General features: G+C 50.2%; 1 protein-coding gene across 1 annotated transcript; it reads left to right on the forward strand.

Moving 5' to 3' along the window:
* Positions 1–1687: 1687 nt before the first annotated feature.
* Positions 1688–15266, forward strand: LOC104509144 (fatty acid amide hydrolase-like; the record flags this gene model as incomplete). The annotated part of the gene is made up of 18 exons (XM_010150986.1): positions 1688–1725; positions 2890–3030; positions 4601–4663; positions 5853–5973; positions 6394–6486; positions 7579–7739; positions 8781–8866; positions 9075–9158; positions 10369–10431; positions 10573–10650; positions 10744–10832; positions 11573–11609; positions 12782–12930; positions 13134–13196; positions 13498–13573; positions 14225–14309; positions 14489–14576; positions 15128–15266. Coding segments are annotated over 18 exons (1626 nt in total), but the record flags the coding sequence as incomplete, so codon positions are not given.
* Between the last annotated feature and the right edge of the window lie 378 nt (positions 15267–15644).

The following is a 15644-nucleotide window of genomic DNA, read 5'->3' on the forward strand; positions in this document are numbered from 1 at the left end:
GACCCTTCGGGCCTCAGTGTGGGGTTTTCAGAGACCCTTCGGGCCTCAGTGTGGGGTTTTCAGGACGGCAGCTGACCCCTGGGGCTCCCCTCGGGTGGGCTTTGGCTGCCCTTGGGTGATTCCCACTGGGGTGCTGCGGAGGAGACGTGGCTGCAGGGTGCTGAGGGGAGACGAGCCGCGTGCCCTCGGCAGCAGGTGCCTCGCGGCATCGTCCGCTTGAAGCCGGGGGGATTTTGTGGCTGGTGCTGGGCTTTTCCTTCCCAGCCCGTGTCAGGGCGAGGCACCAACGTCTGGTTTTGGCAGGGCGAGCTGTTAACAGCGTGGCGGCTGGTTGGGCCTGGAGTGAAAGCGGTGGGCTGTGCCTTTACGTGTGAGAATACCTCGCAAGTGGCTTTATTCCAGGCTGTAACCACCGGAATAGCTCCCTATCCTTTGCTTTGTGGCCACTTCTGGTGTGTGATCCCGGGCTTTCCTTTCATGACATCCCCCTTGAGAATCTTGCGTTCCCCCCTCCATCTCCTGCAGGACTGTGCTGGTTTAGATTAGACGTCGATTAGGACCGTTCTCAAAAAGAGCCTGTAATTCTTACATAACGTGTGAGGCAACACGCCGCTTGATGGATCCAGGAGTGGGAGCCTCGCTTCAGACTCGTGCTGTATTTGTACATCCCTTAACAGGGTTTGGAAGCCCACTATCGAGCCGTTAAGACAGGCTAGAGCAAGGCTGGTCTCCCTGGGACAGCTGGTATTGCCACACTGGGAGCCGAGGTATTCGAGGGGTATTTTCAGCTGCCTGATACCATGGACTTGTCAGATGTCTCCTGCATTTCCAGGTTCACTTAGTTTACTGCAGGAGCTGGTTGAGTGACAGGAAAAGATCCTGACAGTGGGATGAACAAAATAATAATAAGCTTCTACCTTATTCAATGTTTGCATAATCTTCAGAACGTGAAGAAAATATCAGATGGAAGCTATATGGATGCCTCTTCACAGTGTTGTAGCTTTCCAGGCAGAGTCAGGGAGGGACAAATCATAGAACGGTTTGGGTTGGAAGGGACCTTAAAGACCATCCAGTTCCAACCCCCCTGCCATGGGCCGGGACACCTTCCACTAGACCAGGTTGCTCCAAGCCTCATCCAGCCTGGTCTTGGACACTTCCAGGGAGGGGGCATCCACAGCTTCTCTGGGCAACCTGTCCCACTGCCTCACCACCCTCTCCCAGAAGAATTTTTTCCTGATATCCAATCTAAACCTCCCCTCTTTCAATTTAAACCCATTATCCCTTGTCCTGTCACTACAGGCCCTTGTAAAAAGTCCCCCCCAGCTTCCTTGTAGCCCCTTCAGGCACTGGAAGGTGCTATAAGGTCTCCCCGGAGCCTTCTCTTCTCCAGGCCGAACATCCCAACTCTGTCTCAGCCTGTCTATGCACGTTTCTGGGGGAAAGCCAGAAGAATACGAGCCTTGTGATTATATAAATATAAGGGGGGTGGGGGCGAAAGCATTTCAGGCTGAGTTTGTGGCCTGAAATGCAAGTATTTGTGCTAATTTTTTACTACATAGCACTGCATGCTCTCTAGGGTGCTCTGAGACTGCAGCAGTTGTGAGCACATTCAGCGTTCCTTGCCTAGTGAGAAAGATGTTCAGGTCAAAAATGCTGCAAACCAATGCTTCTGCTTACTTTCTTCTAGGCTTTTGGACAGATCTGCTTACTGCCCTTCTTAATAAGGTAAGGGGGGGGGGCTCCCCCCCAAGTTTCTTTTTTGTTTTTAAGGTGCCTGCATTGAACACAACTTTACAGGTTATCTGAAGTGACCTTTTTTAAGAGACAAATTGCATAACTTCAGTGAAGAGCAAGTGAGATTACCTCATCGAGGGTGTTTACTAGGTTTTTTTATTTGAACTTCTGTGGTTTGAGTGGGTCTCAGAGGGAATTAACCTTTTTCTCAGCCCGGCATGTGCATGGAAACCGAATCCACTGGAGTGCCTCTTTGTCCTTCTGTGCTGTTGCTCAGGAGCAATCTTTCTTTCAGAGATTGTGGATGTGTGCAGTTCTGCTGTGTTTACCACCAGTAGTGGTAAAATAATAATACTAGTGAGGAAATGAGGCCAGACATGAAGTTCAGTTTTTAATATGTTCTTTTTAAAGACATTCACCATTTTAGGTCAGCCTTTCCTCCTCTCTCACTTATGTTTTTGTTTAGAAACTGTGCTTTTGAGTGTACTAAGAGCCACTCAGGCAAGAGGTGTCAGGAACCTCAAGCTCACGTCGTTGGCCCGTCGTTTGGTGGGTCATCTGTGCAGATCTCAGGGACACTGAGAAATGTGTAAAACACAGTTGGTATCCCTGAATTTTTGCTTTGGCATGGGCCTTTTGGGTGAATCAAACCCAGACAAGGGTCTTGGTTTCCTTGCCTTCATTACAAGCCCCGGACTCGTGCTGCAATCCCTGTTGGTTTTGGTTGCAAACAAACCATGTTGAAGCAGGTGATGGAAGAGTCTGGAGAGGTGCTTGTTTTTGCAGGATTAGTGCTTGAATGTAGGGCTTATGCTACTTAATCCTTTTGCTTGCCATTCCTGTCTTTATTGGTCTGTGCGTGATATGTCTAATTAAAGTGAATCAAAAGCCTTTACCCGTTCTTTCCCAGCTTGGGTTTGTGGAGGCTGGCTGGCCTCATGTCAAGAGGTAGGAGGCTTAGTTAAGCAAGCAGAATAGATTTGATGCTGCCTTTAGGAAAGGTGTGAAAGAGATTATCTTGTAACCTTTGCAACTCCCTGCTGTGAGAGCAGACTGCTGAGACAGAATGTTCTTGGGTAAAGTTCCACCTCAACAGTCTGAAAAATTAGTCATGGTAGAGCATGCAAACTCTAGCAGTGTGTCTCTCTCTCTCAGGCTGAACAACTTCTCGCTCATGCGTTCGCTTGACATCCAGGAGGATCCCACGTTTATCCCCGAGGTTGCGGCGGAGGTTATGGAAGACAAGTCTGAGGCTAAAAACACTTCGGACGTTATCGAGCAGCTGATAGATGCAAGGTCAGCGTGTGACGTGCAAGAGGGGAGTGGAAGAACACGCGTGTTGGCTCTGTTACGTTCGTGGGAAGCTGTCGTGGTCGGTACTTTGGAGTAAAGTGTTTTTCCACGCCTGGCTACTTGACAAAACAAATTGTGCTGTCAGTCATCTTTCCTTTTGTAACTTCTAAGTCACCAGTGAAGTGATTCAGACAAGCAGTGTGAAATTTCTGCAGGCTTCAGAGAGCCTGCTTGCTGAGGAGAGACCAAATTCTGCCCGTGCCAGGGCTGCGGCTGCACCGTTAGAGCAGGTACGCTTAGTGGTTGGCCAAGTCAGCACATACGTCCCTTTGAGTGAGTTTGCAGGTGGGCTGTTTCTTGCCTGCAAGGAATCTCAAAGACAACACAAGGGGTGCTTGGAGGAGAGAAGGAACACAAGTTGTACATCCACAAGAATTTAGGCTTTGTTACTTAGATTGCTTGGTTGAAAGCCTGTTCAGCTTCTTGATTGCAGCCTGTAGGTCAGTAAATCCCACTAGATTCCAGGCAAAATGTTACTCAGGCTCACTGCAGCCTGATACTGAGGTGGGAGCAGCTGGACTGCTGTGAGTACTCTCCCCACCTGGTTTTGTCCTTCGCTGTGGGTCTACCCAGTATTTACTGAAGATGTCTGAGCTGCACTTCATCAGCATCTCAGAGTGGGTTCTCTGTATGTATCTCTGCTTTTAGCAGGACAAAGCTTGCTCCCAGCTTGAGTTCGTAAGCCAGAGCAAGAAGAAACTGTCAGCCCCTTCACTTTAGAGAAGGGATGCATTTCCTGCAGGCATTGGTCAGGGTGAGTGCAGCCTTCCAGTTCTTGTGTCCCTGGCTCTGCTGGTGATACACTCAGTATTTCAGGACACATTACTGGAGCCTTACCTCTTCCCTGGATATGCTGCCCTGCTCCAGGATACGGCTTCTGGTTTGGGCGATGATGTGGAGACATCGCAGGAGTAGCTAACTCTTCAGATGATCTTATGTTCATCCTGTTGTGATGAGAAATGGTCTGTTTCTTATGTGCTAGGGCCATCGTTTCGGTTTTTAAGCAGTTTGCTAATGTGAATCCTTGTGTGTGCTGCATAGTGTCTTTGCCCACCCGCACCGCACGCTGTATGTGCTGCTGGGTATCTGGGCTGAACCTGGGACAGAGAGCCTGAGGGTAGGTTTGCCAGTATAGTCTGGCTGTTCTGTAATACTCCACTGGTGAGTAGCAAATGGAAACCTGGAATAAATTTAGTTTATAATAAATACATAAATAAAAAATGGTTTAGTGACTGCTGTATTGCAGTAGAAATATGAAGCAACCGGAACACGTCAGCAAGGCCGACCCCTTATTTCTGTGGCACCCTTAGGGTACCTGGTGTCATGTGTGTCTGCGAGGAGTGTGACAGAGCATGAGCTGAAATGCGTAGGCCAGCGGTCCAAGTGGTGACCAGCGCATTTACTGGAAGCGAGCGATGTCCAGCCTGCCTTGGGCTGTGATACTGAAGTCCGCAGGTCTAAACAGAGGTGGCTTTGGCGGTTGACAGTTGCCTCTTCAATCTTTTCTTTGCAGGTCTGATTCTGCTAGCAAGGGGTTTAGCTTCAAAGGGATCAAGGACTACCTGGACTGCTACCGGTAGGTGAAAGTGTGGTCTGGGAACAAGTTGCCCTGCGTGTTGCCCTGCTCTGGGCTGCTGCTGTTCCACAAGCTCTCAGGCATCTCTCTGTTAGGATTGTCCTTGAGGTACCACTGTTCAGCATCTCACTTTTTGCAATCCTTTCCCTCTGATAGAATAACGAAGGAAGGCCAACTGGGGGAGCTGGCACAACTTTTCCAAGCCCTGCAAGGATATTTAAATGCTGTTTTCCTTGGCTTACAGTCAGTCTTCTCTGGGAGAGATTCCTGTGTAACTTGTTTGCCCAGACATGTGGTGAGATGGAGAGGAAGGTTTATCTGGATGATGCGAGTTGCACATACTGTGGGTTTCTGAGGTATCCCTTGGTTCCCCAGCTGCTTGTGCTCCTGTGAGCAGCTCGGCTGCTCTCACCAAGTAAACATGTCCTGCTCAGGAATAGCAGGAAGCACATCCCTGACTGAGGTCCTGTGAGCTGCTGACTGCTCAGGAGCTCCTGGTTGCCTCTGCTATGTGTGCTGGCGATGGATTGCTCGGATAAATCCCCTGGGAGTCCTGAGACATGTCCCTCGAGGGGCACCTCTGCCAGTAGGCTGTGGCCTGGGAGCAAAAGGCTGACACTGCCTTCTGGTGTTAAAGGTGCACCCTGGCTGTGAGGCTTTCGCGTCAGTCAGGGATAGGTGTGTTGTGCTGTAATGTATACAGCAGGGAGGAAAGGAGCCTCCTTTTGCCAGGAGGGAAGGGAGGCCCATTTGTTACAGGTGGGTTATCACCGTGCTGCTGGGAGCCCCTTCTCTGTAACAGGAGGCCTGTGTAAAGGGTGCTGGCCTCTTGTCTTAGTTCATGATACTGGAAGTTTCATAGCTTCAGGCTTTCAGGAACACGAGGACTCTCTGTAAAGCTGTCAACCATCCTTCCCTGTTTATCTGGTGCTTCAGGAATATTTGGGTAACTCTCCTAGCTCCTGCCCCTACTCTAAGGGTTGGGGGCCTGCTGTGTAGGCAGATTCTCCCCTTAAGGAAGGGAGTCTCCTGTCTTGATGGTGTCAAGTGTGTTGAAATCATCACCACACACAGAGATTCGTATCTAGTTCTTACTTAGAGCCTGTGACAGCTGGCACCGTGCTACGTGAGAGACAAACCCTGCGTGTGGGAGTCTTGTAACAAGGTCCCAACTTCTCCTGTCCTGTAGGAGTGGGAAGCTGACGCCGTCTCAGGTAGCAAAGAACATCATCGCCGTGCTGGAGGACTGCGACAAATCCATGCCCCCACTCAGAGCGATAGTGCAATGGGACCAGGAGCAAATCATGCAGGTAATGTCTGCCTCTGCTACCCCACGAGCAGTAGCATCCATTAGAAAGGGGCAGAGGCTCTTCTGCTTGTGTGTTCTACAGAAAAATATGTATGTTTTTCTTCTCCCTCCTTGTGTAGAGGACTACAACCAAGTTTGCTTTCCTTCCTGCAAAGAGAGGTAGCATTAAAGCAATCTGTTTCCTGCTGGGTGACTGTGTAAAATGGGACTTCTGTGCTTATGTAGCATCCATTAGCATAGATGCTTCCAAGTAGTAGTTTCCCATCAGCATATGGTGGAAGAAGAAAGAAACTTTGACAGTTTGGCTTAGTAGAGGCCTGAAATAGCCATTTTTGGTATCACTTCTGATACTGATAATGACCTTCAGCTCAACTAAATGTATATTAACGTGTACTTTTTTTTTCCCCCCCCTTCTGTGCAGATGGCTGAGGCCTCCACAGCTCGTTACAGGAATAAATGCACCCTGTCTTATCTGGATGGCATCCCAGTGTGTCTGAAAGAAGAGTTCAAAGTGGTGAGTTGCCTTGTCTAGCTCTAAGCTGTCCCTGCCCATGGCAGGGTGTTGGAACTAGATGATCTTCAAGGTCCTTCCCAACCCAAACTGTTCTGTGATTCTATCATAAGTTCATGCTGTAGGTGGTCAACTTGGTTTTATGGCCAACTCCTCGGCAGAGTATGTTTGTAATAAGGGGTTTGTATGTGGGTGTGTAATGTGCAGGATTAACAGGTTTTGCCAGGTGAAGTCAGATCTTGGATACAGCAGGTGTGTGCCATATCTTGTATCGATCTCTTTAATCCATGGGGAGTAGAGGGTGTGAGTGGGAAACAGTCCCTCTTAGGATGAAGTGAGAATGCATAAAAGCATCTGTAGCAGTGGGTGTAACTGGCTGTATTCCTCAGGCACTGACTGCTCCTCTGGCAAAGCATCCCTCTCACCTTACAGGACGTACCTGTGTCAGAAATATGCGAGTCACTTCGAAAATCGCCCCTCCGAAGGAGCTTTGCCTGTGGCCTGACAGCAGTTACCGTTAAACCCTCCTGGCAGTGCCATCAAGCTGTCCTTGGCTCTGCAGAGACCTGCCCTTAGGGTGGGAGTCCTGTGTATGTACAGATTCTTCCGTGGCTGCATCCAAGTGAAGAGTACTTAGCATACCTTGGAAATGAGTCCGTCTGGTATTGTGGCATTCGTCTGATCCTGGTGCCTTGCTTCAAAGCACCTGCAGATCTGAGAAGCCGCACCTCTGTCCGTAGGAAAAAATGGAAAACAGGGAGCTGCTGTGGGGCCAAGGGGACTGTTCTGCAGCCTCTGGGCACAGCAGTCACGTTGCCACAGAGAGGCAGGCTTCTTGGCCGCCTACATGTTTCTGCTTTTCTGTACCTGGTATTAAAACACCCCTCTGCGTGGGAGAAGGAGCAAATCCTGGAGGGTTAAGTGTCCCTCTTAACAGAAACCCAACACTGGACAAGCGGAAGACTGAAGCTTCCTAGCCCTTACCTTTGTGGGTCCTAATGTCTGGGATCTGTTGTGGAGCTGAAGCATGGATGTGAAGCACGTGCCTGCCTTGCCAGTGTTTTCAGCTTAACAATGAGGTGTCTTCTTGCTAAGGTGCCTTACCATCACCGAGTGGGAACAGTGTATCTTGGGACAGAGCCCGAAACAGAAGATGCTACTGTGGCCAGGAAGCTTCGAGAGGCTGGGGCTATCATTATTGGGGTCTCAAACATGCACGAACTAGGGACTGGAACAACTGGATGCAACCCTAATAGGTAAAAATCCCTTTTCCATCTCTTTTCCCCCATGTCCAGAACTTAACAGGAAAGGGTACAGAAGTGCGGCAGGCATATGAGAATAAAAGTGATGGAAGCAGCCTGTGCAGGGAGAACCCTGGGGGTATGAAAACCCGGCATTACAGATTTGAGGGTCAGAGTAGCTGTGGAAGCCTGGAGGCTCCTGAAACCAAAGGAAGGAGAGGATCCAAGTGGTGTCTGCTGAGTAAGGAACTTGGTTTGCCAGGCCTCACGGGCCTCGGAGGTGTGAGCGTTTACAGGATGAGCAGTCAACAAAAGCAGTGACAGGACACAAATCGTAATCGAGTGCTCAGTCACAGAAGTGGCTAAAGACCCACCGTTGTGAGAAAAGGTGCAGTTGTCTCAGGAGGACACAGTGGTTTTATTTCCCAGCTAAAAAAGGTTCACAGGGATTTGCTTTACCGTTGTGAGTTCCCAGCGGTAGCCAGGCTGAGAACTGCTATTCCGGAGCAGTGATCCTGGCAGCCTTGGTAAGCCATGTGCAGGGCCGCGCTTTGTGCACGTGTGGCTGGATGGAACAGGCGCTGCCCCTCAGCTGCGGCAACCTGCCGGGGCGTTTCCTCCCTGCAAGTTCAGCCAGATACCCTGCCTCCTGGTCAGTCTCTGGGGGCTATGGCCAGGCTGGGGATTCAGGGAGCCGCCGCTCTGGGATAAAGGGTAGAGTGAGGATGCCAACTGACTTGTCTGTGAGAACTGCTGGCCACCAACTGCTCCACCCCTTGGAATTGTGTAAGGCACTGTGGCATGCGGTGATGGCACAGTGCTGTTGCAGACAGAAGAGTTGGAGCGTCCTTTCTCTTGCTTTGAGCCTGTCTGTCTTGGATAGGCTGCTTATGGTAACAAGATCTTATTTTCTAGGGACATAGTTCTGTCTGTGATGAAATGGTATCTCTTTACTAAGAAATTGGAATCCCTGAGTTGTGTTTCTAGATCTCTTCCTACCATGTAGTGCACGTGGTCTTTCATAGGAAAGGATTCAACACTTTCTGTCTGCCTCAGGTACCACAAGATCCCTAGGAACCCCTACAAACCTAACCACTTCCCAGGTGGGAGCTCCAGCGGGTCAGCAGCAGCTGTAGCAGCAGGTGGGTGGTCCTAAACAGCATTTGGGGGTGATGGAAGGAAGGTCCTGAGCCAAAGTACTTCAGGCATTTAGTTTTTGTGAGGGGGTTTAGAAGCTGGAGGGACCTGAACAGAGCACTCTGTGTGCTCTCTTGGCTGAAGCCGCTGGTAGAATGGACGGGGCAACAGAGTGTCTGGTCACAGGCCAACGTGTGGGGTTTTTTTTTGTAGGTCTCTGCCCGGTGGCTCTTGGCACAGATGGAGGTGGCTCTGTGAGGATTCCTGCTTCGTTCTGTGGTGTGGTGGGGCTGAAAGGTAGAACCTTTAATCGTTGAGCGGGGTGTGTCTCATTGGCTCTGTCTGATAGGATGCCATAAATGAGTCGGGCACAGTCCATTAACTCCCGTCAAGCAAAACTCCAGAGAAACACTGGAGCGTAACACCCCGAGAGTCACACGGGTCTGACTGGCAGTGTGGAATTACTGCTCAGTACTGGCTGTTGAACAGATGTTAGAAAAACCTAACTTATTCGAGTCAGATACTAAACAAAACACGAGTGCTGCTTTTCTTTCTGCCCACTCGTCCCTCTTCAACCACCCTTCTGTGCTGGGAGGTGTTCCCAACGTGGTTGGGTATCTGTAGTGAGCTGGTGAACAGCATCTCCACCCACAATGGTTTCCCACCGCCCCGATTATGTGGAGAGGCTGGTGCTGCTCAGATTTGTATCTGGTACGTTAAGCCTGGTTATAGGCTTATATGAAACCAGGATGTAGTTGTTCCCTCTTATCTCAGTGTTCCAAGGAGTAGCAGTGCAGTTTTTTCCAGTAAGAATTTATGGAATCAAGGGGAATGTGCAGAGGACAAAAGAAATGCACAGGGCAGTGTCTGCAGCATGGAAGGTGGCGAGGCAGGATTGTCACTTGGAAGAAGTGCCGGCTTTTGGGAATGATTCATCATTCTGAAGGATCTCAGCTGCTTCATCTGAGATGAGATCCTCAGCCATTACTCCATTTTTCCATCCTTCACCTGTGACCAACTTGATTAATATCGATTCATCTGAGGAAGGTAACGATGATGACAAAACTGTAAGTGGTCAGAAAGGCGATACGAGTACTCACCAAAGACAACTGGTCCGGGGCAATGAATTCTCCCTGGTGAAGTGGGTGAGATCTCCTAGGGGGTGGCATATCCTGCTGTTGATAATCCTGCTCCTGCCTCTCCGCCCTCCATACCACAGATGCTGCTTCTGAATATTTAAATGCACATATTTCAAAATGCATCTGCACGTGTTTCCCCTCAGCTAAATAATTTCTTTTCGAGGAGAACAGCTTCACTGTTGAATGCATCTGCTTCATCGTGGTCAGCAGAGCAGGGTACTGAGGGATGAGTGTCGGGGCTCTGAAAGGGCAGACGTAAGGGTGACTGGCAGGGGTGTGTTGCTTACTGACTGGGTGCAGGGCTAACTAGGTCACATGTTGCCCGTGGCTGCTGATACCCAGCTGACTGCCCGTTTCTTCACCCCCAGGTACGTTTGGGCGCATCAGTTGTCACGGCAGCTTGCCGCTCTCCTACTCCACGGTCAGCGTAGGTAAGAGGGCCTGTGCTCCACTTTAGGGACCTTACTGTGTGGTGTGCTCACAGGGGCGGCAATCCATGCCTGTGAAACACCTTGGGAGGAAGGTGCTATTTATCCCTTGTCGTGGTTTTATAACTGATCTCTCGTTTACAGGCCCTATCTGTTCCTCAGTGGCGGATGCAGCCATTGTTTACAGTATCCTTGCTGAGCCGGATCCACTCTATCCATATGGTAGGTGAGCCTCTCCCTCCCTGAGCCCAGGTACTCTGCCTTCCTAGAGGCATCCTGGATACAAAGGATGGAACTCTTGTTTGTTCCCTGCAGGACTAAAACAGCCCAAAGCAACCCTGAGTGATATGTGTGCTCCTGACCTGAAAGGCTTAAAACTGGGAGTGGACTGGACGTTTTTTAAGGTGCCTGTTTTCTCTTTCTCTCTTTCTGCAGTTTTGCAGAATGAGATTTTGAAGGATTTCAATGCATTCCCTGTTCTTTTGCCTGTCGTCATTAGAGCTTCTCATATTTAGTCCTATAATTGGAAGATAATACAGCCTGGGTGAAAACATCGACAGGAGTAGACGTTTTCCTAAGGCAGCCTTTTGAGTAAGAGTCTGTTGGAGGCACGAGGAAGGGTAACAACCATACAGTTGATGGCAGTATGCTTCCTCACACTGCCATTTCTATTGGAAGCATGCTTCCGAACTGATTACAAAAGGCAGTTGGTTTAAAATCAAGTGAGGAAAATCAGCGTATCCATGTGGTGACAACGCTGTAGCTGCTGAGTGGCATTTCATCTTTCCAGTGTAGAAACTGGGCTTGCAAGCTAGTACTGCTTAGCAATTGTAATGCAACCCCACAGATGTGCTCAGGATTTCCTCCCTGGAGGAAAACAAGGACTCTCTCTGGCTCTGCCCCAGCACAGAGGAGGAATATACTCTCCTCTGGAAAGGATGACCTTTCCTTTTCTGTAGGGGTATGACCTGCAAGCTGGTCTCTCGGAGCAGGTGGCCTAAGGCGGTCCGGGAGGGCTGTTTCACGAACATTAGGGACAGGAACAAGGGAAGCTCTATGAGGACCCAAGGCCTGGTGAGAGCGCTCACCAGGGCGGGGAGGGCAGTTACTATAGTTCACATAGTTCTTTCCTCTTTTTCTCTAGGCATGTGATGCTGAAGTCCTGTCCATCTGTGAGAAAGGTAAGGAAGAAAACTCTCTAAGTCTCTTATTCTGCCTGATGTCATGGTGTGACTTGGTGCTGCTCTTACATAAGCATTAAAAGGATCGTGCCTGAAGTCCTCAAAGGCAGATGCTTGAAGAGGTCGGGCTAGACAAACAGCAGTAGCTTTGTATTAGGGAAGCCCTCCCGACTGCTGAGGGTTAAAGAGCTCGGCAGTTGTAGGCTTGTCAGGTTACAATGGAAGAATGCAGCCCAGTGTGCTAAGCCTCTGTCTCTGCATAAAGACAGCTCTGTGCTCAGGAATACTTACTCTGCAAGCTTTAAGGGTTAAGGGAGGCACTTGTTTCACAACATAATGTTCAAAAAAAAAAGACAGGGCTAGGTCTTTGTGATGTATCCAGTCCTCTGGTATTTCCCTGAAATCAGCCTTTAGGGTGGCTTTGTCCGATTGCAGACTAAGCAGAATTGACCCTAGTGAGTACCGGGTGTAGGGGAGAGAGGCTCTACAATGCCTGGTATAGTAGTTGGCCTCCTACGCGTTGGAGCGGCGGTAGTTCACAGCATTCCGGCTTTGTGCCTGGATTTTAATCAGCCTCTCTATTTCCATAGGCACTGACGCTCCCACACGTGTAAGAGATGAGCCATAAGGCAGTGACATAGGCAAGCTTGGGTATTTGTGAAGAAGTTGGGGTCAAAGAAAGGGGATATTTTTTTTAGACTGCCAAAGATTTCACTTTTCCTGACGCCTTAGTGTTCAGCCTCGCTGAAGTGCCTCAGGACTTGGTGAACCTGGACTGTTGACCCAGTCTCTTGAGCATATCCCGGGTTCCTCCACCGCTATGGTTCAGAAGAGGCTTCGAAGGGGAGTCCCATGATGCTGGACAGTCCCTTCATGCTGGTAGAATACCAGTTACGTCAAGCGCTCAGGGAAGCACTGTCAGTCCACCTCTGCTCTTCGGGTTAAGCGGGGGGCTAGAGAGAGATGCACTTGCCCTGTTGGCCTACTGAGATCTGGTTAGGCTGAAGGCTTTTACCTGTGAGAAGCAGCAGTCTGCATGGCACATGATACACTGAAGATGATGCTTGCCCGTGGGGTCTCTAACTTCTCAAGGGGGTGGAGATTTGCAGCCCTTCTGTGAAACCTGATGAACTCAAGGAACGCTGTCCCTGCTTTACCTGTTCTGTATCCAGCTGTGGAGCACCTGCAGAGTTTGGGAGCCAGCGTGGTTGAAGTGTCTCTTCCAGAGATGGAGGAAGTGCGAGTAGCGCATGTAATCTGCATTCTCAGCGAGATGAGGGATTTCTTGCAACCTGACTTCAACAAGCATTTCCAGGAAATGGTGAGTAGCAGCAGCTTGGATCCATGGCAGTAGTTGGAGCAAGTGTCATGTCCGTGGGAAACCGGAGGCTCTCCTGCTCTTTCGGTGACAAACCACCTGTGGGATGACTACTGACAGAGGAGAGCAGACCTGGCAGAGAACTCCTGGATGAAACCCGTTCAGTTTCTTGCAAGCAGAGCAGTGATCGATGTTTTCTCTTTCAGAACTTGGACACTCGAGCTAACCTGGCCTTGGCTTCCCAGTTCACAGCTCTGGATTACATTACGGTAAGGAACGTGCTGTGGTGAGGGCGTAAAGGAGGCACTAGTGAGATTGTAAAGGTGATTCTCTTAACCTCCCCACACTCGTGGAAAGGCATCACCCAGCCGGGCTTTCCTCTGCCGTGAAAGCACGCTGAGCGGTGGGGCACCACAGAGGACACGCCCCACGGATTGGTGTCCTGCGTGTTGATTCCAGACTGCAGGAACGGTCTCTTCCTTTGCAAAGGCACAGGCTCTGGTGGGCAGTCTGTCATCATCAAACACGAGCCAAGGGGGCCTGGTCAGACAGTAGTCTCTCTGCTTGCAGGCAAATCGACAGAGAACTCGGAGCATGAGATTCTTGCAAGAGATCTTCACCACGGTGAACTGTATCCTCACACCAGGTACTGGCAGCCTCGGCTGAAGGGCTGGTCCTCGACAGCTCTGTGGTGCTGTCACTCCGTTAACCATCCCTTCCCAATTCTAAGAGTGTGATTTTTGTGCAGAGACTTTGCTGAGCCTCGGGCCTTTAGAAGAAAATGCAGCCTGGTTAGAAAGCCTGCTCTGGCCTTCTAGATTTGCCCTGGATTTCTAGACTTACCACCTGTATCCATGGCAGCGAGAAACTCCACCTTGGTACTTGAAAGAGGAGCTGCAGAGCCAGCCCACTTACGCAGCAGGGGCTGGACAGCTGCTCATCTACAAAGGTGTTCTTGCTCTAGATAGAAGCGAAACGCTTCACTCATAAATCCCAGAGACTTGATTGCGATCCAGGGGCGTGAGGTTGCATCACCCACATATATCAGACATGGCTTTAACGAACCAAGGTGTCCCTTGGAGCCTGCCCGCTGCCTGACTCTTCCTTTGCTCTTTAAGCACTGGATTAGATTGCTCAGAGAGGCTGTGGAATCTCCATCCCTGGAGATATTCCAAAAACTATTCAGACATGGTCCTGGGCAACCCTGCTCTAGCTGACCATCCTTGAGACAGAGGGTTGGGCAATGTGGCCTCCCGAGGTCCCTTCCAAGCTCAGTCGTTCTGTGATTCCTCCACAGCTGTTCCTTCCACCGCCCCAAGGATCTACGAATCTGACCTCCTGACTGGGAGCAGCAATTTCTCCCTCACGGCCCGGTCCATGAGGTAAGAAAGAGAGTTGCTTGCGCTGTGGAAGCAAAAGTTTGGGAACAGCTGGAGACTAGCTGCACCAACTGAAGGAGTGCAAGCTGTAGAGCGGGAGAGATGGATCCTGGCTGCCTTTCCCAAGAAGGGATGGCCTCGCTGCCGTCCCAGGGCAGTGCTGACGACAGCTTTTCCTCCAGGTTCATGCAGCTTGGTAACTTCACTGGGATTCCAGGCCTTGTGGTCCCCGTTGGATATTCTACTGCTGGGCTTCCTATCAGCTTCCAGGTGAGTATTGGCTCTGGATGAATGCTGGGTCACAAAATCCCCAGCAGCCCTTGTCCTGTGCCACCAGAGCCAGGTTCCCGCTGTTCCACATGGCACACTTGAGGAGTTGGCACTTTAATTTGCTGGGTGAAGAGACTTGCCTCGGAGTAGCTTGCTCCGGAATGGCAGAGGGACTTTTCAGGTACCTGGGAGATAGGTTTCTCTGCCTTCCTCTCTACATGTGTCAGTACCCACTATTTGTCACTACTCTCTCTTTTCCTTATTTCTCAGTTCTGTAACTTGGGAGTCCTTCCTTGCTCTTCTCCCTCTTTAAATGGGTCTCGTGTAATTGAAAGGCCCGTGACCTGTAATTACCAGTCACACATCTGCCTTTATCCCAAACGCAGCCATGCTGTACTTGACGGGGTGAAAGGGGAAAAACGTGTCCTGGTGCTGTTGAGGGGGAAAAAAGTCAGTTCAGTTTTGCAGGGATTTCAAGAGCATCTGTATGTGCTGATGTTATTTTGGTTTTTCCCCTCCTTTCTCTCTCTGCCTCTCTCATCTTCTCCCAGGTGATGGCGAAGTGGTGGGATGAAGCCATTCTTCTGAGGATTGGCCTGAAGCTAGAACAGTTTCGTTACCAGACCAAAAAACCATCCATTTATTACGACATCCTCGCATGATGGAGCGACCAGGACGGGGAATATGTCTGTCTGTCTGTTTTTTTTTTTTCCCTGGCCGAGGATCAGAGTGGACTTGTTGTCAGTGTTCCCCTGCACACGGATCAGTGGCAGGCCCACCAGGGGAACGGGGAGGAGCACTCACCTAAGCAGGCACTGACGTGGAGCAGGCATCCCTGTTGTTACTGGATGGCCCCGTTTGTACTGGGGAGACCGACTGTGCTAGCTAGTTCCTCACTGCAGCTGTCTTCTGCAACTCCTTTCCATACCGGGGTCCTGTGGAAAGACGGAAGACAGTTGCATCTGCAGGACTGCGTGCGGGCAGCTCATACTGCCGGGTGGAGAAAGGTAAATCCCTAGACCTTACACCTCCTCCTGCTCCAGGATCTAACAAAGGTACTGGTTTTAG

This window comes from Eurypyga helias, unplaced genomic scaffold (genome assembly GCF_000690775.1).
Source record: "Eurypyga helias isolate BGI_N326 unplaced genomic scaffold, ASM69077v1 scaffold11354, whole genome shotgun sequence".
Classification (NCBI taxonomy): Eukaryota; Metazoa; Chordata; class Aves; order Eurypygiformes; family Eurypygidae; genus Eurypyga; species Eurypyga helias.